This window comes from Spinacia oleracea, chromosome 1, assembly GCF_020520425.1.
Source record: "Spinacia oleracea cultivar Varoflay chromosome 1, BTI_SOV_V1, whole genome shotgun sequence".
In the NCBI taxonomy this organism is placed as follows: Eukaryota; Viridiplantae; Streptophyta; class Magnoliopsida; order Caryophyllales; family Amaranthaceae; genus Spinacia; species Spinacia oleracea.
The window spans coordinates 70,631,031-70,658,148 of NC_079487.1; the positions used below are offsets into that span (position 1 = coordinate 70,631,031).

The following is a 27,118-nucleotide window of genomic DNA, read 5'->3' on the forward strand; positions in this document are numbered from 1 at the left end:
TCTTAACACACAATGGCACTCTAGGGTGTGAGATGGAGTTACTATAACTTATGCCCAAAAGAGAGGAGGAAAAGGAGATGATAAGGGAATGATTTTTTCTGTAAGCAACTCAAGAAATGAAGCATGTATTTATAGGATTAGAGGAGGATACAAAACAACCCAAGAAATGAAAGGAATGAAAGGAATCCAATGGTATTGAATCACCAATTAATCCCATGATAATGAAGGGTTTATAACCCCCATAATCAAGAGAAATAATGGACCAACTTAATCACCATAATCAGAATGATAATTGTCCATAAATCATGCTTAAAAAGATATCATAAAAGAGAAATCCAAAGAGAAGATCAAAAACCGGACAACACAAAGAACTAATCTCAAAACCTGCCGGTTTTCCAAAACCGGCCAGTTTTTGGTGCACTTCAAGAAATGCCTTTTAAGTCTGTTTTTCAACTTGCGCTCGAAACCTGCCGGTTTCGGAAAACCTGGCAGACAGGTTTTGAGCGCACTTTTCCATCTTTAAATTCCAACAATCCCCCACTAAAGATGAGAAAAGATACCAAATGAAAGAGGAAATATTGGGCATAAGAGGAGATCAATACATAGCATTCGGTGTTACATTTAAGTAAATTGAAACCAAATGCTTAGTGAAGTGGAACAATGATTTACAAGTCCAAGGGTGGACTAACCTTGAAACCCTTGAACTTTTGATCAAAGAGTGGACTAACCTTGAAACTCTAATATCTAAGTCAAGCCCCCCACAACATATACATCACCACAAAGACCTAGTAAACTCCGCAAAGTGAACGCGTATTAAGCCATGAGTTTACCTTAGTTCTCATGGAAGCTCTAGGAAACCGCCCAAGTTTCAATAGAAGATGGCGAGTCTTCACAACCACGTAGGTGAATCCCTTGTGCTTCTCAATAGCACAAAACATCTCTTAGGATTCATTAAGAGTTTAAACAAACTCAACCTCCACATATATTACAACGGTGGATTTCTCAAATGCTTATCTAGAGCACCTATCACATAAGTATAAATCCATTAAGAATTCCAACGAATTCAACCTGCACTAAGCATTACAAATACAAACTGCCATAGGGATGGAATATTAGTAATGCTTATCATATTCACTTCATGGGCTTAAGCCCCATCCCCCTCGACGAGTCAGGAACTTGGTTTCTTGCCAATCCCTTAGTCAAAGGATCAATTTCTTTCGGACCTTACATAGTTCAATGCAATCACTCCATTTTTGAGTAGTTGCCTCACAAAACTATGTCTAAGGCGTGTATGCCTCTTCTTACCATTATAGTTGCTATTATTAGCCACACCAATCGCCGCTTGAGAGTCACAATGCAAGGATACCGGGGAAGTTCTCTCCCCCCACAATGGGATATCGGCTAGAAGACTCCTTAACCAATCCGCTTCTTGACTTGCCAACTCAAGAGCAGTGAATTCAGATTCCATGGTGGAGCGAGCTAGACATGGTTGTTTTCCGGACTTCCATGAAATAGCACCTCCACTCAACATAAACACACATCCACTAGTAGAAACAACTTCATCATTATCAGACACCCAATTAGCATCACAATAACACTAGTGGAAAAAGGGTCATTTGCATCGCACTTTTAAGCACATTTGCATCGCACATTGTGCGTGGCAAAAGATCTCGATGCAAATGACCCATATTTGCGTCGCACATTAAGCAAATGTGCGTGGCAAATGACTTTTTAGGCACCATGTTGAAAAGTCATTTGCCACGCACATTAGCTTAAAGTGCGTGGCAAATGACTTTCAGGCGCCAAAAAAAAAAGTCATTTGCCACGCACAATAGCTTAATGTGCGACGCAAATGACAATTTGAGCGCCAAAAAATTAAGTTATTTGCCTCGCCCATTAAGCTAACGTGCGTGGCAAATGACTTATTTTTTGTTTTTTTTTTAAATTGGTTTTTTAATATTTTATTGGAAATTCCGACATGATCGTCTTTGAAAGTAGACGCTTCCCAATACCGGGAATACATTTATAAATAATACCTGTCACAATAGTTTACAACGTAATTAACGTTCCCAATAAAAGGCAATTAAATTCGTCATAGATCAACCAACATGTTACAACAAACATAAAATTACTACAACAAAGGTATCTAGCTAGAGATCGAGTTCATATTACAAATTAAGCTAAAAGTCGACATTGTTCATGAAGTAATCTGCCCAAAAATCTTTCACCTCATTAATCTCCTCCGGTGAATAAGGCAATGTTCTTGAAAAATCCTAAAAAAGTGTAAATAATTTAATTTATCAACGATCGATCAATATAATAGTTTTGTGTACTTCAATTTATTATATAAATTAAAGTACGTAGTTTATGAGAACATACCTTAGTAAGATCTTGACTATTACCATGATTCATTATTATGTCGTACATAAAACGCATGACGTGGTAGCCACATTCTAGTGATCCCGGTTGTTGAGCACACTACATGCATTAAAATAAATAACACAAGTAAAATTTCTATCACATTGTATGTTATAATTTTGAAAAACTTGATTCTTAGGTAAATAATAAACTATTTATACCTGTGCTGGAATCCATGTTAATTTAGTTCCCTTAGATTGTCCACTTAATCTCTTGTAACTCCGAAAAGCACTACACATTCGATAAAATACGCAATTATATATACTTTGTTTACGTACACATGTAAATGCAAAGAATATTTTACATGTAAGTGCAATTATAAATCACTACTTTACTTGTTTCCTTGGGTCATATTTAGGCAAAAATGAAGTTTTCGAACCCAACTTTGAACTAAAGAACCTAAGGAATGTTTTCAAACTTATTACACGTTTAATATGCATATTTACAACTTTCTAAGGCTCTTTACAATCTATTATTTCACATTTAAGGCTAATTGGGTCGTTCTAGGACATTTTTAGGCAAATATGACGTTTTCGAACCCAACTTTGAACTAGAGAACCTAAGGAATGTTTTCAAACTTATTACACCTTTAATATGCATATTTACAACTTTCTAAGGCTCTTTACAATCTATTATTTCACATTTAAGGCTAATTTGGTCGTTCTAAGTCATTTTTAGGCAAAAATGAAGTTTTCGAACCCAACTTTGAACTAAATGAAGGAAATAATGCCCTTGGTCCAAGTATGCATTCTATGTTAAGTCTAATAAATGCGGTTCAGTATTAATTAACAAGTTAATAATTCAGTGAGATCAAGTGAGCTGAATGCCTAGCTAGAGGCCGCTTCAGTTCAAGTGGAATTAATGATATTAATCCACAGCTTACTCTTGACTGAACCCGTAGGGTCACACAAATAGTACGTAAACGGATCAAGTATTTAATGGCATTAAATACTCCATCTATGGATATTCGGAATCGACGGATCTTGGTTTCAGTGGGAGGTGAGATCGTCACAGGCAAGAAATGAATACTCCGGAAACGATGATATTGCCGGAAACGGAAATATGGATCGTATCGGAAATATAAATATTATCCAAGTCGTAGATGTTGCCGGAAACGGAAACATGGTACGTATCGGAAAATGTTATCGGAAATGGAAATATTGCCGGAATCGGAAATATTGCCGGAAACGGAAATATTGTCAGAAACGGAAATATTATCGGAATCGGAAAATAATTCCGGAAACGGAAATATTAAATATTTGTTCGAAACGGAAATTAATTCCGGAATCGGAAATATTAAATGTTGTTCGTATCGGAAATGAATTCCGGAATCGGGAATTTAATCGGAAGCGTATCGTACGAATTAGCATCGGACGAGGCCCGCTAGACGAAGGCCCAGCACGAAGCCAGGCCATCGCCCAGCGAGCCGCACGCAACGCACGCCTCGACCAGGCCCTGCGCAAGGCCAGGCCCAGCCAAGGGCGCGCGCGCGCACGCAGCACCGCACATGGGATGTGCGCTTGTCGTGGGCCGCAAGGCCTGCGCGGGTGCACGGCTTGTGCGATGAGTATGCCGGAAATCCTAATTCTATTGGGATTCGTGCGAAGATTAAAATCCTAATCTTATTAGAATTGCTTTGTTATTTAGAGTCCTAATAAAGTTCTAATTAACAAATCCACATCCTAGTAGAATTACAATTCCTTTTCCATACCTCTATAAATAAGGGCCTAGGGGTCATTATTTATATATAAGTTTTCAAGTATTCAAAACTAGGATTTTTAAGCAGAAAAATCAGCCATAACTCTTGCCCATTTTAGCCGAAAATAATAGTACCTTAAGGGCGATTCTAGTTGGTCAATCTTAAGGCGGATCCGGACGTGCTGTGGACTATCTACGGAGGGACGACACTTGGAGTCCTAAAGACTTGTTCTTGTTCGGTTCGGGCGCAGCTAGGGAAGGCACGCAACAAAGAGTATGCATCTAAATTATGTTATATGATTATGTGTAAATAATATGTATTCCTGGCTAAATGGTTTTTCCGCATGATTTATGAATTGTCATATGTATCATAACCTAACAGTGGTATCACGAGCCTCTTATTATTTTCATAATCTAAATTGCATGAACATGGTTAAATATTACAAATTTGCAAGAATTAAAAGGGGTGATTAATTTTCGTAATTGTTAATTAATTGCAAATTGCGTTTATTTAATTATACGTACGCAGTTTTTCGGCAGTTTCTTCGTTACTCATCCAAATCGAGTGATTTTTGTGTCAATTCCGCATGTAAAAGGCATTCTAAAATTTTGACAAAAATAGTCTTTTTCTGCCGAACCCAGAATTCTCAAATTCGAAGCCTAACTATGACTTTTCGAAGGTTTTAGTTTTTCGAATGCAAAATTTCGTAAATTTAAGATGTTAAATTAAATATTTGCGATTCTTGTTGATAAATCTTGAATTTTTGATTGACCTACTGTATATGTTTAACAAGTTTGAATGCCTAGCCTTGTTAATTATGCAATCTAATTTGTAATTATGATTAATTTGTTGAAAATTAGAATAATTTAGAATTAATTTGATTTTCATAATTAATTATAATTTAATTAGAAACCTATGATTAAAAACCACCATAAAAATTGTAAATTTTTGATAAATTTTAAATTTTTATGACCTAGGCTTGAATCCATGATAATCGGAAATCAATTGAATAATAAATTTTCGATTTTTCGCCCTAAAATTGTGAAATTCATATTAATTTATTAATTTGTCATTAATTTTAAATATAAATTTTAAATTTTTATGCGATTCGTTCATATAACTTGCACGCACAAAGCAATGGACGCTTCGTGTTACCCTTAAGGGGTGTTGTATAGTGCGGGCATGCGACGACGAGCAAGGGAGCTCGTCGCCCGTGCGGCACGAATGCAATGAGCAGGGGCATGGTGCACGAGCACAAGGCAGCAGCCCTGCCTTGTGTCGTGGGCCACGAGCTATGGATGAATGGGCATGGGCGAAGGCAAGCAAGCGAGCGCACTGCCTCGCGCAAGCGCGCGCAGCCTCGCGCGCAGCGAGCGCAAGCTCGCGTGTGGGCAGCGCCACAACGCGCACTGCCTCGCGCAAGCGCGCGCAGCCACAACGCGCACGTGTGGGCAGCAAGCGAGCTGCGCCACAACGCGCACTGCCTCGCGCAAGCGCGCGCAGCCTCGCGCGCAGCGAGCGCAAGCTCGCGTGCCACGAGCGCTGCGCCCAGCGTTGATCGCGCGCAGCGAGCAATTGCTCGCGCACAGCGAGTGATGGCTCGCGTGCATCAAGCGCTGGAGCGCGCGCAACAAGCGATGGCTCGCGTGCGTCGAGCGCTGGCGCGCGCGCAGCGAGCACCACTTGTGCGATGGCTTGCGATGGGAGATGCAGCAGCTATGCGACGAGCGCATGGGCTGCGCGCACATGGCCAGCGATGGCTGTGTGCGTGTGGCCCATGGGCGTGCGATACGTAGGGTGTTTGCGTTGCGATTAGATCGTTTTGAATGTTTAATTTGAAATTTTTCAGTTTGCGTAATTTTAATTAATTTTAAAATTAATAATTTAAATTATTTCTTGGATTTTAATTTTGAATATTGTAATTATAATAAATTTTATTTATTCTAATTATTTTACTAAAATTAAAATCATGAATTAATTTAAATACGACTGAAATTAAATTAAACTTTTTGGATTCAATTATAAATTCATATGAGCTTTAAATTTTAATTAAATTTGTATGTTTCCGGTTAGACTAGAAATACATTTTTATGTTTAAAATTAGTAAAGCATACGAATTTATTGGTTTAAGTGGGAGCCCTTTTAGTCATAAACTCTTGATTAGGTCTACAAATCCTTAAGGTTAAAACAACTTGATTAGAATTAATAAGGACTGAATAATTGGTAGATTATTGGTGCCCTTGATTAATTGCTGCAAATGTTTACGTGATGCATAATGTGTTTTACTAACCAGCTATGTGGGCCATTCATGATAATGAATGGGTGAATGGTATATATTGTATATGTACTGTTTTGCAGGTTATGAAGTGACTAGTATGGCCCAAATAGGATAGAAAATATGGTCTGCGTACCATTAATTTGAATGTAATTGGTCTAAAGTACCAAAGTCGTTTTTCAATTCAAATATGGTCTGCGTACCATCAAATAGTTGTAATTAGTTTTAATTATAGCTTATCCTATTTGAAGAAAATGGTGCCTCCCACGGAGATTTTCAAGACGGACTTTGAAGTTAAAGCTTCAAGATGAAGTCGGGCTATACTAGATCACACTTATCTTATGCATGTTTTAAGTTATTTATTGCTTTTAAATATGTCTTAAAATGCATGAGATCAAAAGCTTGATTATGTTGCATGATTAAGGATTTTAGTTCACTTAAAATCTAACCAACATAGTAAGAGCCTTAAGTTCCAAACTTAAAAAATTGAGTTAAAAGGTGCCATGCCAAAATATACACTTGCTTGGATATCCTTTACATCAATCTAGTAATAGTTTTCGCTCAGCGAGGTGTTACTTATTGGTCCTAAAGGGGCAAGGTACACAAATAATTGTGAGTACATGTTAGTTTTGGTGAAACTCAACGATATAAGTAAGGAGTCCTTTTATGTCGTGGCAAAATCGATAGGTTTACCTAATAAGTTCTTAGACGTACCTATCAACCAAGAGTAGTTTCTAGACTATTAGCAAAAGGCTTTTGCTTACCTAAGATGTTTTAGGATTAAGTCGACAAACTGTGCTTAGTTCTTCAATGATTTTAGGATCTTGGAATCATTTTATTCACACCTGCCGGAACAATAAATTCGAATAAAATGCTAATAACTTGTTGAAATTGCATGATTGCTTTGATTTTCAAGTTATTATTCATGATAAATGTTTAGACTTTGCATGCTTCAATGTATGTTTTAATTATTGTTTATAATTAAATATCCAGCACTGCAATAAATCCTTTTAGAAAGGTAACAGTAAATTTCCTCGATTGGTAGTGAATCCAAGAACGATTCACGGAAATGAGAGAAAGTGAGCAATTTAAAATGTACGTTTCTTTTAGCGACTTTTATGTTTGTTTTCGAATATCAAAATCGAATGGCAAACCAATTGGTGCTTGTGAATTCAAAATACACTGTAGTTTTGAGATCATAAAGCATTGAGTTTAAACGCTCAGCATTACCAATGGTTAACAACCTAATATCTTTGTCCATTTAATTCTCGAATGAGTCTAGTCCCTAGACATTCGAATAGATCGATGCTTAGAGAACTTTAGAAGCTTCTGGTAAGATCATCTAGTTGAAACAGAATGTTCAACATAAATTAAATGGTAAAGAACCTTGTTGGGGTGACATTGGACATGTCTAACAAAGTATAAAAGTCAACACTAAAGAATTCAATTCTTAAGACTATAAGAAAGGGTACAAGAAATAGGAAAACGAGGAACAAATGAAAGGAATTACGATTCCGTTTCTACCTATAAGTTTATGTTTAAAGAGAAGTGACCTAGCAATCAAACTTCCTTGGTATCATATACCGCTTGAGGTTCTTACTTCGGTAATAACTCAAACAATGGAAGCTAGGATACACTAATGACCTACAAGTGGGAAATGAAGCATGGCATTGCTACATTAATTGTAGGGTCATCTAAGTTTGTTTTAAGTCCTTTCAAAGGCTGGAACTTAATGGCTATTTTGTTCCATAATCAGCATACCTAAATTTCTGCTTCAAACACAGAAAGACTCACATTCAAGAAAAACAAAAACAATGTTTGTTTGTTTATTTGAATGAAATGGTCAATTACAGGTTGAGTCAATATGCTTGATTAAAACAAACAACTCTTTAAAGAACTTTACTAGGTTCAAATCAACCCCTTGATTTGAGTTCCACTAATCTTTGGCATTGTTGCTTAGACCATATCAACAAGTTAACATTCATAAGCTCTATTTTGATGGACTTTTGAAAGTTGATTGATTTCTAGATCATTTTAAGACAACTAGTCTTACTTGTTGAAAGTAACAAAAGATATGAACTATTGTTAGAACACCTAGACAATAGAGTTCAAAGCTAAAGAAAGATTTTATGACTTTATGGATTTGAGTGAATATAGGTTTATTTACTCAAATGTGATATAAGTTGAATCTGTTTGGCTAGTTCAAAGATTCAGAAGTATAAAATCCACTTGGCAAGAAATCATAAAGATCTAGGTTAGATCATGTTGATGATTACTTGAGACCAAATATGATCATCAATGGTTGTGTGTTGTAATTTCACAATCTAGGTCCATAAGATATGGCATATCTTAGTTGGAATCAATTAGTACTTGATTCGATTAATGATGAATCATAAAGACTTTTCCTATAATTTCTAAAACAAAATGCTCAACTACCACCAAACTAAACCAAATTCGTCAAAGCTATTGAAAAGTAATTTCAGAATAACTTTTCATAAAATATATCTAGAGAGTTGCAAAACTCAGTGGGAGCTTAGTGTTTGTCATTCGACAAACTAAGGCCCAAGTATAGATATATGTTTCATTGTGATTTATTCAAATGAGACACAAGGGTATTGTTTCTACCACGAATTTTTGAGAACATAATGTTTGTTTGCTTGAAATAATGTCCTTTTGGAGATTCGTTTCCAAAATGACAAGTGGGAGAAAATAGACCTCGAAAGTCTTCAAGGAGAACAACAAACATAAACGGACATTCAGGAGGCTTTTCGAAGTGCTTCAGAAAATCCGAACTTATTCTGTAAGGACTTTACAAGTGGCTTTAAAGAATAGACATCTCTTAGAAGACTTTACAAGTGCTTCAAGGAGAATAGAATATTCAAAGGACTCTCAAAGTGCCTGTTGATATTCTATTGTTTGATGTTCTATACCCAAGTAGGCATAGAGTTCAAGTCACTGGAACTATGAGATTCTTCTATTAGATAGTAAAGAAACATAGAGTTCTGGTCAATGAAACTATGATATTCTTCTATTAGATAGTGAAGAAACCTACAACTTGCAGTCAAACTATTATCATGTAAATTAATGAGTTTGTGACCTGTAAGAAAGCTATGACGAAACCCAAATTCCCTAAAATGGTTAGAGGCCATATATAGACTCAAATGTTTTAGATGGTTAAAGGCCATAAAACATAACCAATGTTTTGATGACAAAATTAAAATTTTGTTGATTTGCAAGAATAGTTTCACACCTATTGGTTGCAAGTTTGTTTTAAGGATAAAAACCATCAAACATGAAATTGTGTTCACACACAAAGCGTGATTAGTTGCTAAAGGTTACAAGAAAATTCATGGTGTGAATTGTGTTGAAACCTCATGCATAATCGTAATGCTCAAGTCTATAATTCAAGCAATGATTGGATATTGGTACATATAGCAATCACTAGTGGAAAAAACCCCTGTTGTAGCCCCCTTGTTGAGGGGGGCATATATAAGCGAGCCACAATAACCACTTAGTTAACGCGGGTCAAATGTTTAACTAACAGGTTGGGGCGGGCTTTTGTGGTATTCGCTTCTATAGAGCCAGTTGAAGGGGGCTTTTATTTGCCCGCCTCAATAGACACCCGTCTAAAGGGGCGGGCTTCCCTTTGTTCGCTTCAACAGGTCTTCACAAAATTTTAAACACTTAAAACACGTACAACGCTATGACCGCCAAACAGATAAGATTTTAGAATCCTTTCAAATCTCTATTCCAACGCATCACCGGCGAGTTCGCACCGCTCCTCACCGCGCGGCTCCACCACCACCACCACCTTCCTCGCCTCCTCTTCCATAGTACGTAGTTGCCCCCGACCGTCGTCTTTCCTATCTCCGACTTTGTTTCACGCAATCTGTCAAGGTTAGTTTATAATTGATTCTTGTTTTGCTTGGTCTTAAAATTCAGTTTTCCTTCAATTAGTTGAGCATAATGAGTTGATTATGCAGAGAATTTAGGCTAATGTTCCAATATTAGATGAATTTACAAAATAGGGTTTGATATTTGTGGTTTTTCTAGTTCAGTTACAAAATAGGGTTTGATATTTGTGGTTTTTCTAGTTCAATTACAAAATAGGTTTTGATATTTGTGGTTTTTCTAGTTCAAAATAGGTTAGTTTACTAAAGCATTTAGATGCAAGGCCACCTGGTAAGTTTTCGAAGCTTCATCAGTAATTTGTGCTATAGTATTCTGGTCAACCAAAGCGGTGTTTTATTTTACCCCTTTTTCGACACTTTCAAACAGACGTTCTTGTATTACAATAAACTAAATCAAACATCTAGCTGAATTCCCCTTTGGCCCTTACGGAGTAGTAGTTAAGTTAGTTGTCTCCGTAGTCAAGGATCTATTAGAAACAACCATTTCGCAGTAATAAGACATCAGCAAAAAGTGTGTTTCTGCAAGAATTAGTAGGCTGCAGACATCTGACCCATCAGAACAGACTACGCGCGAGACTCATTTGAGGCACTAGAGTAATTGTACAATATGATAGGCTAGAAGGTCAACAAACAAAAACCTATAGATTTGGGTTGTAAACTTGTAACTTGTATTGTTGGTAAGGTTACTGTATATAGGCATTTGCTAACTGATACATATGTGAAACAATTCCAGATATATAAGATGCCAAAAGATAGAAATATAGTGCATCCGTTTACTAAGATTTCAGCTTCCAACAGAAGCTTAATGAATGATCAACACATTTCATTTAGTGGCCTTCTATAGAAACATCCTACTGTCCTAACAAGATGTGCTATAGTTTGTTCATTAGTTACTGCCAGTTTTGGACCTTCGGGAAAAAAATATTGAACCGGGGATAAAAAGGGGAACTTTCATTGCTGAATTATTGATTGAATACTTTGCTTCCATTGGCTGTTGATGAACCTTGCATATTGTTCCTTCCAAAAGCATATTTTTGGGATTAGATAGATAAAACATATTCCTGTTTTGTTTGCGTTTTACTACAAGTGCAACAAGTTCTAGTATTGCCAGGTTCAACGAGTTCTCTTTTTGGTTGAATATTGTGTGTATCCTTTTTCAGCTCACTGTTTAATTTCATTTCTAGGTCCATTATAGTATCTTCCTACATAGCTGTATATCATGAAGCAGAATCTCGAGGAATCTGAAACTTTATATACTTGTGTGCTATTCTAAATACATGTTTTATCTGGTGCAGGCACTTGATAAATCGCAGCTTGGAGCCCTTCTTCGTCAAAGAGGCGAAAAGCTTGATTCACCAGGTCTGTAATCATATACGTTGAGAGTATCTATGATCTGTTATTCATAATTAGCCTTTTTTACACCAAATTTTATTTTGCTTTACATGAAGTGCTTGAAAATGGGGAAAATTGGAGTGTGGGACAACGAAAACTTGTTTCATTGGGCCGTGCTTTGCTTAAGCAGGCAAGAATACTTGTTCTTGATGAAGCCACTGCTTCTGTTGATACAGCGACAGATAATCTTATCCAGACTCTAATAAGGGCAGAGTTCAGGGACTGCACAGTTGTGATGATAGCACACAGAATACCAACAGTTATGGATAATGATTTTGTGTTGGTCCTCAGTGACGGTAAGTGTGGGGATTCCTTGTTTTTTGTTTTTGGTCTATATTTCTTAATTGTTACCCTTTTTTTTCTTGCAAAACTATCAGGGGATTTCATGATTAGAATGCATGCATTGTCTTTGAATCCCCACCGTATTGGCCTAAGAAGACAAAATCCCATGTACTCCCCTACCCAAACAGTAGCTTAACATAACGATGACAGACAGACAATGAGCTTATCAGTCACCTAATACTAAGTTCTTCTTTGTAAAGCTCAGTTCTGTTTTGTGCAAAGTTTGTTCAGTTCTTTTCTACTTACAGTCAGTCCATCGGTCACACATTTCACATAATCAGTCACAGAAAACAGTGTAGCCTCAAAAGAAGTTATAGATAACAGTAGAAAATGCTAAGTGAAAGGGTTCAAATAATTAGTATAAGTTCTATAGCGACAAATAATTTTGCAAACTCATCCAACCTAATATGTTGTGTTTTCAACAGGTTGAGCTATCTCCATTCTGAGAAGATTGTTGATAGAGATGTAAACACAGAGAACATGGTACTAGATAAAACTAGGACTCTGAAAATAGGAGATTTCGATGTAGCCCGTGTTGAGGCGTCAAATCCTAGTGACATGACTGGAGAGACAGGAACACTTGGTTATATGGCCCCCGAGGTAAGTCTGTCACACTTACCTCTTTTCATTTTTAACGAGGATTGAGTTATGGGATGCAACTGAACAGTTAGCTCCAATTCCTTCCCCTAGTTTTTAGTTTTCTACGAGTTATGTTTGCCTAAATGGTGGCGTAGCTCAATGATTAAGCTGAAAAATCTCATTCTAGTACTATAAATTGCTTGGAAGTTGTATCACCATCTTCAAAAGGGAAAGAATGGACTGGAATATCCATATGTATGGATTGCTTGTTTGGTTTCACTGCTATATTAACTTACCCCTACGGCCCTACTAGAACAAAAAAGAAAACAACTCTTCTAAAGTAACATGATGAGCTGTTGGAAACTATGAGTAGAGTAAATATGTAATAAAATTTACCATGCTACTACCATTTCCAGAGAGTGGCTTTTACTTTAGCATCTTGTTGTCAATGTATTTTGGAGTGTGGTTGATTTAACAAAGGAAAATACAAACTTTTATAAAGGCGGTCTTACGCAAAAGACCGTCTTGGCACTAGTGGAAAAAACCCCTGTTGTAGCCCCCTTGTTGAGGGGGGCATATATAAGCGAGCCACAATAACCACTTAGTTAACGCGGGTCAAATGTTTAACTAACAGGTTGGGGCGGGCTTTTGTGGTATTCGCTTCTATAGAGCCAGTTGAAGGGGGCTTTTATTTGCCCGCCTCAATAGACACCCGTCTAAAGGGGCGGGCTTCCCTTTGTTCGCTTCAACAGGTCTTCACAAAATTTTAAACACTTAAAACACGTACAACGCTATGACCGCCAAACAGATAAGATTTTAGAATCCTTTCAAATCTCTATTCCAACGCATCACCGGCGAGTTCGCACCGCTCCTCACCGCGCGGCTCCACCACCACCACCACCTTCCTCGCCTCCTCTTCCATAGTACGTAGTTGCCCCCGACCGTCGTCTTTCCTATCTCCGACTTTGTTTCACGCAATCTGTCAAGGTTAGTTTATAATTGATTCTTGTTTTGCTTGGTCTTAAAATTCAGTTTTCCTTCAATTAGTTGAGCATAATGAGTTGATTATGCAGAGAATTTAGGCTAATGTTCCAATATTAGATGAATTTACAAAATAGGGTTTGATATTTGTGGTTTTTCTAGTTCAGTTACAAAATAGGGTTTGATATTTGTGGTTTTTCTAGTTCAATTACAAAATAGGTTTTGATATTTGTGGTTTTTCTAGTTCAAAATAGGTTAGTTTACTAAAGCATTTAGATGCAAGGCCACCTGGTAAGTTTTCGAAGCTTCATCAGTAATTTGTGCTATAGTATTCTGGTCAACCAAAGCGGTGTTTTATTTTACCCCTTTTTCGACACTTTCAAACAGACGTTCTTGTATTACAATAAACTAAATCAAACATCTAGCTGAATTCCCCTTTGGCCCTTACGGAGTAGTAGTTAAGTTAGTTGTCTCCGTAGTCAAGGATCTATTAGAAACAACCATTTCGCAGTAATAAGACATCAGCAAAAAGTGTGTTTCTGCAAGAATTAGTAGGCTGCAGACATCTGACCCATCAGAACAGACTACGCGCGAGACTCATTTGAGGCACTAGAGTAATTGTACAATATGATAGGCTAGAAGGTCAACAAACAAAAACCTATAGATTTGGGTTGTAAACTTGTAACTTGTATTGTTGGTAAGGTTACTGTATATAGGCATTTGCTAACTGATACATATGTGAAACATTTCCAGATATATAAGATGCCAAAAGATAGAAATATAGTGCATCCGTTTACTAAGATTTCAGCTTCCAACAGAAGCTTAATGAATGATCAACACATTTCATTTAGTGGCCTTCTATAGAAACATCCTACTGTCCTAACAAGATGTGCTATAGTTTGTTCATTAGTTACTGCCAGTTTTGGACCTTCGGGAAAAAAATATTGAACCGGGGATAAAAAGGGGAACTTTCATTGCTGAATTATTGATTGAATACTTTGCTTCCATTGGCTGTTGATGAACCTTGCATATTGTTCCTTCCAAAAGCATATTTTTGGGATTAGATAGATAAAACATATTCCTGTTTTGTTTGCGTTTTACTACAAGTGCAACAAGTTCTAGTATTGCCAGGTTCAACGAGTTCTCTTTTTGGTTGAATATTGTGTGTATCCTTTTTCAGCTCACTGTTTAATTTCATTTCTAGGTCCATTATAGTATCTTCCTACATAGCTGTATATCATGAAGCAGAATCTCGAGGAATCTGAAACTTTATATACTTGTGTGCTATTCTAAATACATGTTTTATCTGGTGCAGGCACTTGATAAATCGCAGCTTGGAGCCCTTCTTCGTCAAAGAGGCGAAAAGCTTGATTCACCAGGTCTGTAATCATATACGTTGAGAGTATCTATGATCTGTTATTCATAATTAGCCTTTTTTACACCAAATTTTATTTTGCTTTACATGAAGTGCTTGAAAATGGGGAAAATTGGAGTGTGGGACAACGAAAACTTGTTTCATTGGGCCGTGCTTTGCTTAAGCAGGCAAGAATACTTGTTCTTGATGAAGCCACTGCTTCTGTTGATACAGCGACAGATAATCTTATCCAGACTCTAATAAGGGCAGAGTTTAGGGACTGCACAGTTGTGATGATAGCACACAGAATACCAACAGTTATGGATAGTGATTTTGTGTTGGTCCTCAGTGACGGTAAGTGTGGGGATTCCTTGTTTTTTGTTTTTGGTCTATATTTCTTAATTGTTACCCTTTTTTTCTTGCAAAACTATCAGGGGATTTCATGATTAGAATGCATGCATTGTCTTTGAATCCCCACCGTATTGGCCTAAGAAGACAAAATCCCATGTACTCCCCTCCCCAAACAGAGGCTTTTGCTTTGATTTTTCCAACCGTCTGCTTCAATGCTCATGATTCGTGAGTGTCGTAGAACTCACGATGCATTTCATGCATTCCCATGTAATTTATGATTTGTTTCCAAATCAGTGTGCTCAACAAGTCGGCGCCCGCGAGTGTGGCTATTACATTATGAAGTTCATGCATGAAATAGTCACGTTACACCATAACTCTGATGAGCGGTTAGATAATGTTCGTTCTTTTACCATATGTTAGTTGAACTACTAATACTAGTACTTGTACGTAGTAGAATTCTTAATTTACAAGTAGCATTACTTATCATGTTACTTATTTCAGGCTTACACTCCAAGAAATGCGCCTTATACCGATGAGGAAATAGATGTGGTTCGTGAGCAATGGGCTAAGTTTTTTACAACCGAGTATTTATTTACTTAGGTTGTTTAGACACAAAGATGGAAGCGTTTATATCTTCATGGATTTGGTAAAGTTCTTTAATTTTTCCATAATTACAAGTCTGCTGGATTTGCTAATTTATTGCTTTGAATACTAATCTGTTGGTCTTGCTGCTGCTGTGAATACTGATCTGCTGGTCTTGCTACTGAATACTAATATGCTGGTCTTGCTGCTGCTGTTGTGATTTACTGATATGTTGCTAATTTATTGCTTTGAATACTAATCTGCTGGTCTTGCTGCTGCTGTGAATACTAATATGCTGCTGTGAATAATTGACCTTATCATAAATCTATTGATGTGTATGAATATTATGCTACAAGCCGTTTTTGAGTCTGACATGCAAAGGCCATTTAATACAAGTTGTGTTCAGGAAATTCCAAATGTTTGAACTCTGAAATCAATATATAGGATAGGTGAAGAACTGAGAGCAATGAAGAGATTGATGAGAATGTTTTTTCTAACCCATTTTATCTGAAAGAAACTCCCCTTGTTCTGGATTGAGAATGTGTAAAGCCCTAGCTTTACTCTCTCCTGCAGACACAAGAACCACGGTAGCAACACCCAAATACAAGGCTAAACAACGAGACCAAGAACAAAACAAATAGGAGAAGGGGAATTCGGTTGATTGGCTCTTTAACTCAGATCAGAACTGTGCAGTTCTGTGCACTGATCTGCGTGCCTCAACTTTGAACAAAACAAATAGGAGAAGGGGAATTCGATTGATTAGGTGACAAGTCTCTTTAACTCTCTATAATTTTTTGAATAACTTTCTCTTTCCTCTCCACCTCTACTTATACTACTTGGCTGTTTACAACCATTAATAACTGCTACAATTCTGCTTGTCAGGTAGTGCCGTAGTGGTAACGGTCTTTAGAATTTCACTTTTGCTCAGTTGAATTCCAATTAGTTCAGTTTAACTTAACACTAATATAGTCCATTTTTCGATAAGTTCAGGTTGGCCTCAGCTGATCTTAAGATATACTGTCGGTGATCTATGCCCACGTATTGTGGTGCTAACTATAGCAGATTGGTAAACTATGGCAACAAATCAAGGAAAAAAATATTATCATTTTGTGTGCTAACTGTTTCCTTCGTACTTGCTTGGTCCGTCATTGTGTTGAATTGTTTTATCTGTTTGAATTTGCAAAATTGTAGAAATCAAATTATGTGGCAGCCTCCTCCTGTTTTCTTTCTTTTTTCTAATTTATTTCTTTATTGAGGTGGTTAAAACATCACAGTTTTTGTTGTTTTTACAGCTTGTTTTGAGTACTGGAAGCGGTGTTAATGGTTTCACTCTAGATCCATCTCCTTGGAGAGTATATTTTAACTCATCCAGACATCAAGGTAAGGACACTTCCTGATTAGAACTAGCTAGAACAGATTGTTGTTACAGTGAGGAATCTATTCACTTAGCTCGTTATTGTCTTTAACTTTAGCAATTTCACAGCACAGTCAGTCCAAGGAAGTATGAGAAACTTCGGGTTTCATATATATCATCATCAAATTTTGGTTGATAGATTATCTGTTAGTCACTTTAAGTTTTCTGAATGTACGAACCAGAACCGCTCATTTCCTTTCCTAATTTTCTTTCTTTGGAATCACTTATTGAACTCTCTCTCTAAAGTCAGCTTTAAAACATAGTAACAAGTACACCAGGAAACAATATTTATGCTTCCAAAAAGTAAGCATATGCTGAATATGTTCGTCCTATGTCTTCTGTAAGCTTCTTCCACTTTCTTTAAATTGATTAGCCCCTTCTCTTGACCTGCACCACCTGTAAACAAGAGTGGCAGGTTTTCGGCTCTAATTGCATATGATCTAAAATGACATTTAAGGCTCATAGGATCGTTATAGGTCATATTTAGGCTAAAATGACATTTCCGCTCCCAACTTTGAACTAAAGAAGCTAAGGACTCATTTGATTCTTATTACATGACTAATATGCATAGTTTTAACTTTCTAAAACTCATTCGACTCTACGTATGACATTTAAGGCTCATAGGATCGTTATAGGTCATATTTAGGCTAAAATGACATTTCCGCTCCCAACTTTGAACTAAAGAACCTAAGGACTCATTTGATTCTTATTACATGACTAATATGCATAGTTTTAACTTTCTAAAACTCATTCGAATCTACGTATGCACATTTAAGGCTCATTGGGTCGTTATAGGTCATATTTAGGCTAAACTGACATTTCCGCTCCCAACTTTGAACTAAAGAACCTAAGGACTCATTTGATTCTTATTACATGACTAATATGCATAGTTTTAACTTTCTAAAACTCATTCGAATCTACGTATGCACATTTAAGGCTCATTGGGTCGTTATAGGTCATATTCAGAGCTAAAATGACATTTCCGCACCCAACTTTGAACTAAAGAACCTAAGGACTCGTTTGATTCTTATTACATGACTAATATGCATACTTTTAACTTTCTAAAACTCATTCGAATATATTTATGCACATTTAAGGCTCATTAGGTCGTTATAGGTCATGTTTAGAGCTAAAATGACATTTCCGCTCTCAAATTTGAACTAAAGAACCTAAGGACTTATTTGATTCTTATTACAAGATTAATATGCATATTTTTAACTTTATAAAACTCATTCCAATCTACATATGCACATTCTAAGGCTCATTGAGTCGTTATAGGTCATATTTAGAGCTAAAATGACATTTCCGCTCCCAACCTTGAACTAAAGAACCTAAGGACTCATTTGATTCTTATTACATTATTAATATGCATATTTTTAACTTTCTAAAACTCATTCGAATCTATTTATGCACATTTAAGGCTCATTGGGTTGTTATAGGTCATGTTTAGAGCTAAAATGACATTTCCGCTCTCAACTTTGAACAAAAGAACCTAAGGACTTATTTAGTTCTTATTTCATGATTATTATGCATATTTTTAACTTTATAAAACTCATTCCAATCTACGTATGCACATTTTAAGGCTCATTGAGTCGTTATAGGTCATATTTAGAGCTAAACTGACATTTCCGCTCCCAACTTTGAAGTAAAAAACCTAAGGATTCATTTAATTCTTATTAACTGATTAGTATGCATATTTTTACCTTTCTAAAACTCATTCCAATCTATGTATGACATTGAAGGCTCATTGGGTCGTTATAGGTCATATTTAGAGCTAAAATGACATTTCCGCTCCCAACTTTGAACTAAAGAACCTAAGGACTCATTTGATTCTTATTACATGACTAATATGCATATTTTTAACTAGCTAAAACTCATTCGAATCTATTTATGCACATTTAAGGCTCATTATGTCGTTATAGGTCATGTTTAGAGCTAAAATGACATTTCCGCTATCAACTTTGAACTACAGAACCTAACGACTCATTTGATTCTTATTACATGATTAATATGCATTAGATCTGTCTAAATTAGAGCTGTTCCACCAACTAATTAATCATGGTTTGACAGGCATCAGCTTTCGTGGACACTTGAATGCTCACAGAGCAATTAGAAGTACATGTTTAGCTGCATGGTTTTCAACAACTTAATTATCTCTATAGTCTGCAACTATATGTTTTTATGCTTCAGTGGAATGTAAAGATAATATCGTGAGTGTAAACTTTGGTACTCATGTATATTTTCCTTCCATCTTGCAGGGATCGAGTCGATTGGAAGAAATTCAACACTGCCTTAATTAAGGTTTATAATGCATGATCTAAAGGGAGCTAAGTGGCCGGATTAGAGAAATTTGTTAGACTAGCTCTCTAGCCTTTTGTCTTTATTTGTTAATATTAGTTGTAATTTGTTAGACTAGCTAGGTGTTTAAAATTGCAAACGTACGTACTATACGCTTGGGTTACTATAAATGAAGTTAATGTAATGATTTATTTATTAAAAATAAGCAGATTCATACCTTTGCTATTCTGGTATTGATTGGTGTACAGGTTTCAATACTCAATGGAGTATATATCTAGATTTAGGTATTGCTACCTATTTTATATTTTAAAAGAATTTGGAAAAAAAAATTAATGTTGTTGAAGGGGGCTTTTAATGTACGCCTCAACAACATATGAATTATGGTGCCAAGAATACAGGTCTGTTGTGGGGGGCTTTTAAGAAGTGAGCCTCAACAGAGGTGTCTGTTGAGGCGGGCTTTTGAAATGCCCCCCACAACAGGTCCTTTTTTTCCCCTTTGGTTTAGGGCTGTTGAGGCTCACTTTTGAAAGCCCGCCTCAACAGAGTGCCTGTTGAGGCGAACAAAGCCCGCCTCAACAGCTCAGTGAGCTGTTGAAGCCCCGTCTGTCGAAGCGGGCAATGTTCGCCTCAATAAGCCCAAAATGCCCCCCTCAACAGGTAGTTTTTCCACTAGTGAATTGAATGACAAAACGTATTCCTCAATCAAATGTTGGAATAAACTATGTACATGGTATGTCATAGGATTTGTGGATCCAAATAAATGCTTGAAAGAGAAAGCTAGCTTATAAAATCTAAGTACAGATTTAAGCAAGCAATTGGGGATTGGAATTATATTTTAATGAAGCTAATAAGTATTTTAGTTTCATAAAATATACATGATTCTTATAGATATATAAGAAGTTTAGTGGGAGTACATAAAAACTTAATTGGTCCTATGTGTATCACACACATATCTCTCTATTGTAAAATAACATTCAAATGCTAATGACTTAGATTTGAGATTATTCATCAATGATGGACCATGGCGAAACTTAGTACATACTGGGTATTAAGATCTATTTACAAAGATCTTATGATATTGTTTTGGATTAAGTAATGGCATTTACTAAATCAAACACGAAAGTCTCCATTGGAGATATTCGACCCATGTGAATAAATCTAAGTAAAGGATGTTTGAACTATGTATAAGCATTTACTAAGTTAAACATCAAAGAGTCTAAATGAGATTCTTAACCTATATTATATGTCAAAGAATTTAGCTGAATTTAGTATCTACTGAAACTAGATAAGCTAAAGTTACATGAATAGAATTCAATTGGGAATTATTCTGCAAAAGAATTTATCATGTATGATATAATATGAGTATCGCCAAAAACGTATCGTATGACTTTAGGCATGACGAACATATACGAATCTCTATTGATCTAAGTAAAGATCAACTAGATTGAGATCAAGAATACTTATGGTACTTGAAAAGGTACATAGGAATAGTTCTTGATTCAAGGAAATAAAGATATGCTAAATATTGATGCTACACGCATAAACACTGGCAAAGGATCAAGCAAGACCCTTTGGAGTTACCCATTGATAAGGACGAGCTATAGAGCATCGTGTTTTGAAAATGGCAACATGGGTTGGAGACCATGAGTTGTTGCGTGGGAAATTAAAATAATAATTTCTATGTTCTAAGATATAGTTGGAGAATCTTCCACATATCTATGAACTGCCTGGATAGGTAAATCCAAACAAAGCATCACTAGCAACCTATACAGTTGAAGTAAAAGTAATTATTGCCTAAGAAGCAATAAAACAAGGTTGTTTAAAGTTCTTCACTGAACTTGGGTAGATCACCTATCTGCTGGCTTGATGGTTCTTCATTGAAAAATGCGTAGAACCACTCTTGAAGCAAGAAAAACGTCTGCTAACTTGATGGTTCTTCATTGCAAAATGAGTAAAACCACCATCGAAGTAAGAAAGACTAGATCACATAATAAACAAACTCGAAAAGATCTTATCATCATATCTCGAAGAACATTCGATGAAAAGGATATTAAGATTGGCAAAGCATGATAACTAAACCTATGCAACAAGTGAGAAGCAACACTCACGTTGTAGCACTGGAAATCAAGCATAGCTTTGAATTCCATGAATTGTTTTAGAAGATGGGTTTGAGGCCCATGGTTATAAAACATTGGGGTTGAACATTTATCATATATGAAATGTATTTTCATATTCCATTTAATCTTGGTTTAGTATTAAATGATGAGTCCCTTCAAATTTGACGATATATTCAAGATAGACTGTCAGGACCAGTCCTGTGACTAAGAAATGTCTATCAAGTGAACTTGAATGTCAAAGGTTGAAAATGGTCCTTAGTCGGAGTTTTCTATAAAATTGGACGCATAGAAAACGTTAGACGATTAGAATGCAAGATGACTAGTAGTTTTGTTTCTTGAACTATGTGGACATGGCAATGTCATAATCATTTGCATAGATACTTACTTTGGGAAGACTAGTATCGGACAAGACCTATGAAACTTTACTGTAAGAGATGAAAATCTGTCATAAGTAAATTTCATTAAAATTATTAGACACTAAATCCTCAATACCTGAGTGATTTGAGATTACTTGTTTGAGAACTGGTTACTTTGACGTTGACCAACCGTCGCACCGTAAAAGGAGGCTATAAAGGCAACGCTCAGGTAATCACCTATCAAACGAAGTCTAATCTCAAGATCGCAAGATTGGGATTGTCCTCCCATAAATCGGGATGAGATGCTTAAAAGTTGTACAAGGCCACTCGGAGAGCTAGAAACTGTGAAATGCATGGCCGTGCTCGGATGAATCATAGGCTATGATTATCTGTCTATTTGATCAGTTGAACTCTGAAACCGAGAAACACCCCTGGACATAATAAGGATGACAACTCTTACCTTATGTTCAAGAGCAAGCATCGAGCGACAAAGGAATTAAGAAATGCACACTTGTCCCTAAGGACAAGTGGGAGACTGAAGGAAATAATGCCCTTGGTCCAAGTATGCATTCTATGTTAAGTCTAATAAATGCGGTTCAGTATTAATTAACAAGTTAATAATTCAGTGAGATCAAGTGAGCTGAATGCCTAGCTAGAGGCCGCTTCAGTTCAAGTGGAATTAATGATATTAATCCACAGCTTACTCTTGACTGAACCCGTAGGGTCACACAAATAGTACGTAAACGGATCAAGTATTTAATGGCATTAAATACTCCATCTATGGATATTCGGAATCGACGGATCTTGGTTTCAGTGGGAGCTGAGATCGTCACAGGCAAGAAATGAATACTCCGGAAACGATGATATTGCCGGAAACGGAAATATGGATCGTATCGGAAATATAAATATTATCCAAGACGTAGATGTTGCCGGAAACGGAAACATGGTACGTATCGGAAAATGTTATCGGAAATGGAAATATTGCCGGAATCGGAAATATTGCCGGAAACGGAAATATTGTCAGAAACGGAAATATTATCGGAATCGGAAAATAATTCCGGAAACGGAAATATTAAATATTTGTTCGAAACGGAAATTAATTCCGGAATCGGAAATATTAAATGTTGTTCGTATCGGAAATGAATTCCGGAATCGGGAATTTAATCGGAAGCGTATCGTACGAATTAGCATCGGACGAGGCCCGCTAGACGAAGGCCCAGCACGAAGCCAGGCCATCGCCCAGCGAGCCGCACGCAACGCACGCCTCGACCAGGCCCAGCGCAAGGCCAGGCCCAGCCAAGGGCGCGCGCGCGCACGCAGCACCGCACATGGGCTGTGCGCTTGTCGTGGGCCGCAAGGCCTGCGCGGGTGCACGGCTTGTGCGATGAGTATGCTGGAAATCCTAATTCTATTGGGATTCGTGCGAAGATTAAAATCCTAATCTTATTAGAATTGCTTTGTTATTTAGAGTCCTAATAAAGTTCTAATTAACAAATCCACATCCTAGTAGGATTACAATTCCTTTTCCATACCTCTATAAATAAGGGCCTAGGGGTCATTATTTATATATAAGTTTTCAAGTATTCAAAACTAGGATTTTTAAGCAGAAAAATCAGCCATAACTCTTGCCCATTTTAGCCGAAAATAATAGTACCTTAAGGGCGATTCTAGTTGGTCAATCTTAAGGCGGATCCGGACGTGCTGTGGACTATCTACGGAGGGACGACACTTGGAGTCCTAAAGACTTGTTCTTGTTCGGTTCGGGCGCAGCTAGGGAAGGCACGCAACAAAGAGTATGCATCTAAATTATGCTATATGATTATGTGTAAATAATATGTATTCCTGGCTAAATGGTTTTTCCGCATGATTTATGAATTGTCATATGTATCATAACCTAACACTAAAGAACCTAAGGAATGTTTTCAAACTTATTACACGTTTAATATGCATATTTACAACTTTCTAAGGCTCTTTACAATCTATTATTTCACATTTAAGGCTAATTGGGTCGTTCTAGGACATTTTTAGGCAAAAATGACGTTTTCGAACCCAACTTTGAACTAAAGAACCTAAGGAATGTTTTCAAACTTATTACACGTTTAATATGCATATTTACAACTTTCTAAGGCTCTTTACAATCTATTATTTCACATTTAAGGCTAATTTGGTCGTTCTAAGTCATTTTTAGGCAAAAATGAATTTTTCGAACCCAACTTTGAACTAAAGAACCTAAGGAATGTTTTCAAACTTATTACACGTTTAATATGCATATTTACAACTTTCTAAGGCTCTTTACAATCTATTATTTCACATTTAAGGGTAATTGGGTCGTTCTAGGACATTTTTAGGCAAAAATGACGTTTTCGAACCCAACTTTGAACTAAAGAACCTAAGGAATGTTTTCAAACTTATTACACGTTTAATATGCATATTTACAACTTTCTAAGGCTCTTTACAATCTATTATTTCACATTTAAGGCTAATTTGGTCGTTCTAAGTCATTTTTAGGCAAAAATGAAGTTTTTGAACCCAACTTTGAACTAAAGAACCTAAGGAATGTTTTCAAACTTATTACACGTTTAATATGCATATTTACAACTTTCTAAGGCTCTTTACAATCTATTATTTCACATTTAAGGCTAATTTGGTCATTCTAAGTCATTTTAGGCAAAAATTTAGGGATATCTTACAGGTTTACAGCTATAATAGATGCATAATAATCGAATTAAACAGAAAAGAACAAAAGGATGAGACGATGAGTTCTTACCGGCTGTGGAAAACTGGAGCCCAGAACCAAAAGTTCATTGCTAAGACACCATAGATATGCCAAAGGCCAGAATACTCATAGTACGTCTTTCGATTATCCGTCAAAGGCAGCTTGTAGTTGACAAGAATGAAGAAAGATATCCAACCATGAAATTGTATAGCAAGATTGAGTGCAGAAAAAGAAACAGAAACAGGTTCCTGGAGAAACAAGTCGAAAATATTTGAACTTGCTAATTGAAGGAAAAATAAAGTTAATACTACTGCAAAATAATCTAACATATTGCAACAAACAGGAACACATAAGAACCTGAATTCCATAAACACGACGAAAAGGCCATCTTCCGTGATACTTGACAGGCTTCTCGCCGAGCTTTCTTCTTTCCTCCTCCCTTGCAAGCATACAATAGTAGCGGCAATCACTGTGGCAATCCCATTGTTTCCATTTCAGATAGAGAGGTTCTTGGAGGTACCACCGACCATCAGAAATGTTACCATCATCGGTGAATATGCAATGCTGAAAGCATTGTTGACTTCCAACACAACCCGTCTCTTGACAATTCTCCACACAACCCCTGGAGACATGAAGATATAAACAGTTGAAGATTTCTACCCAGTCAAGCATTATTGGAGATAATGACAAGCAACAGAATGGTTGAAAAGTGCAAATAAAGTTCATCAAAGCAATGGAGTACACAACATCAATAACGGCTAATAATAACGCCAAAACATTCACTGGAATCATTTCTAACACCAGCACTTTACTCCACTGAATTTGCTGATAAGTTACACTTTTAAGATATATGCTAAGCCTAGGAGAACAGTCCCTCAAGAACATATGGCAGAAAAAAAGTCCATCAACGCAAAGAGACATAAATATATAAGCACAGGAAAATTCCACATTGCTACAAGTCCAGTAATCCACTCCTATTACCAATTAATTTGCTCTTTCAAATGGGATGTCACTTGGATCATAACTCGTAAGTGTTAATACTGACCATCATTGTCTATTAACTCAATTTTCTCAATCTCATTCTGAAATCTTTCTTCTTCCATTACTTTTTCAATACCTCTTCTGCTAAATGGAGACTGATTCTTAATCTAACAGCAATTATCTTTCAAAAACGCTTAGTTCTTTTTTCATTGCTTATCATCCTGGCATGGTTTCACCCACAAATTGAGGAATTCCAATTATCTACACATATTGCTCTCTTCACTTAAAACAAATCAGCTACATTGTCCCTTCACTGAATCTTGACACCTCTTCTCCTACCTTTAAGAGTTGGATTTGGTGGAATAAGAAAATAAGAGAGCCAGAGACACCTTATTCAAGATTAAGAATCATGCATTCATAAAACCGAGCAAGGACTTCACGTTTATTGGAAGTTCAACTCCAATTAGAATGCCACTTATTAACTCTCCAGTTTGCTCAAGTTAGAGAGGTCACAACATCTGACTATCTAAGTAATGAACTAATGAGTATTCCCACATTAAAACTAAGAGAGGAATAGTTGCTCCATAAGGCTATTGGGTAACTGGGCATCCCCATAATTTCCAATGGCTTCAGGATGGTACCTCAGTCATACTTCTAGCTAGTTTAACTGTCCTCCATCAAGACCAGAACGTGCTAGTCACACACACACCTCATTGACCACAAATACCTGAGATCTAGTGAGTCAAGCATGAGTATGGAGGTCGAACAACCAATCACCGAAAGACTCAGGGTACGATGACAGAACACCATCTGAAATCTATAAGAACTAGAATAGAATCGTAATATTTGATTCATCGCATCAATTCTTCGAAAAAGAAAAACATTAATCAAAACCCCACTCAATCACATACTTGAGCTCACTTTTTTTAAACCCAATAAAAGAGCTATCCAATCAATCAGTGAACTTGATGTAACCATCAAACCTTTAATTTCTATAATCCCGTCATTTTCTGAATTTCAATTATAATGTCCACAATTAAAATTAAAATACACAATTAAAATTCAATAAATATCAAAACTATTCAATACCTAAGAGAGGAGAGACGACAATGAACGAGGGCGGCTGAGTGGGTGGCGGCGTGGGCGGCGGCGTGGGAGGCGACCCTAAAAACGGAGCAGTGAGGGGAAGCAGTGAAGCGCGCAGCAGTGAGGGGAAGCTGAATTGTTCGCGCGCAGCAGTGAGGGGAAGCAGTGAACGCCGGCGCGGCAACGATGGAAGGCGGCGAAGCAACGACGGCAGTGCCGCCAGCTAGTGTTGGTGTTGGTGGTGGTTTCGTTGGGGAGGGTGCTAG

General features: G+C 36.8%; 1 protein-coding gene and 1 long non-coding RNA gene across 2 annotated transcripts; one reads left to right on the plus strand and one right to left on the minus strand.

Annotated features, from left to right (window-relative positions):
• Positions 1-1,987: 1,987 nt before the first annotated feature.
• LOC130465938 (uncharacterized) lies at positions 1,988-2,480 on the minus strand. Its single transcript, XR_008925960.1, has 2 exons — positions 2,380-2,480; positions 1,988-2,273 (listed from the first exon to the last, which is right to left on the minus strand). It is a non-coding gene; the product is annotated as an uncharacterized lncRNA (long non-coding RNA).
• Positions 2,481-11,056: 8,576 nt separating this feature from the next.
• On the plus strand, positions 11,057-12,734 carry LOC110796484 (ABC transporter C family member 13-like). The gene is made up of 5 exons (XM_056834182.1): positions 11,057-11,662; positions 11,752-11,991; positions 12,073-12,145; positions 12,463-12,637; positions 12,705-12,734. The coding sequence occupies exons 1-5, from the start codon at positions 11,581-11,583 to the stop codon at positions 12,732-12,734; spliced, it is 600 nt and encodes a 199-aa protein (XP_056690160.1). The 5' UTR covers positions 11,057-11,580.
• The last annotated feature ends 14,384 nt before the right edge of the window (positions 12,735-27,118 follow it).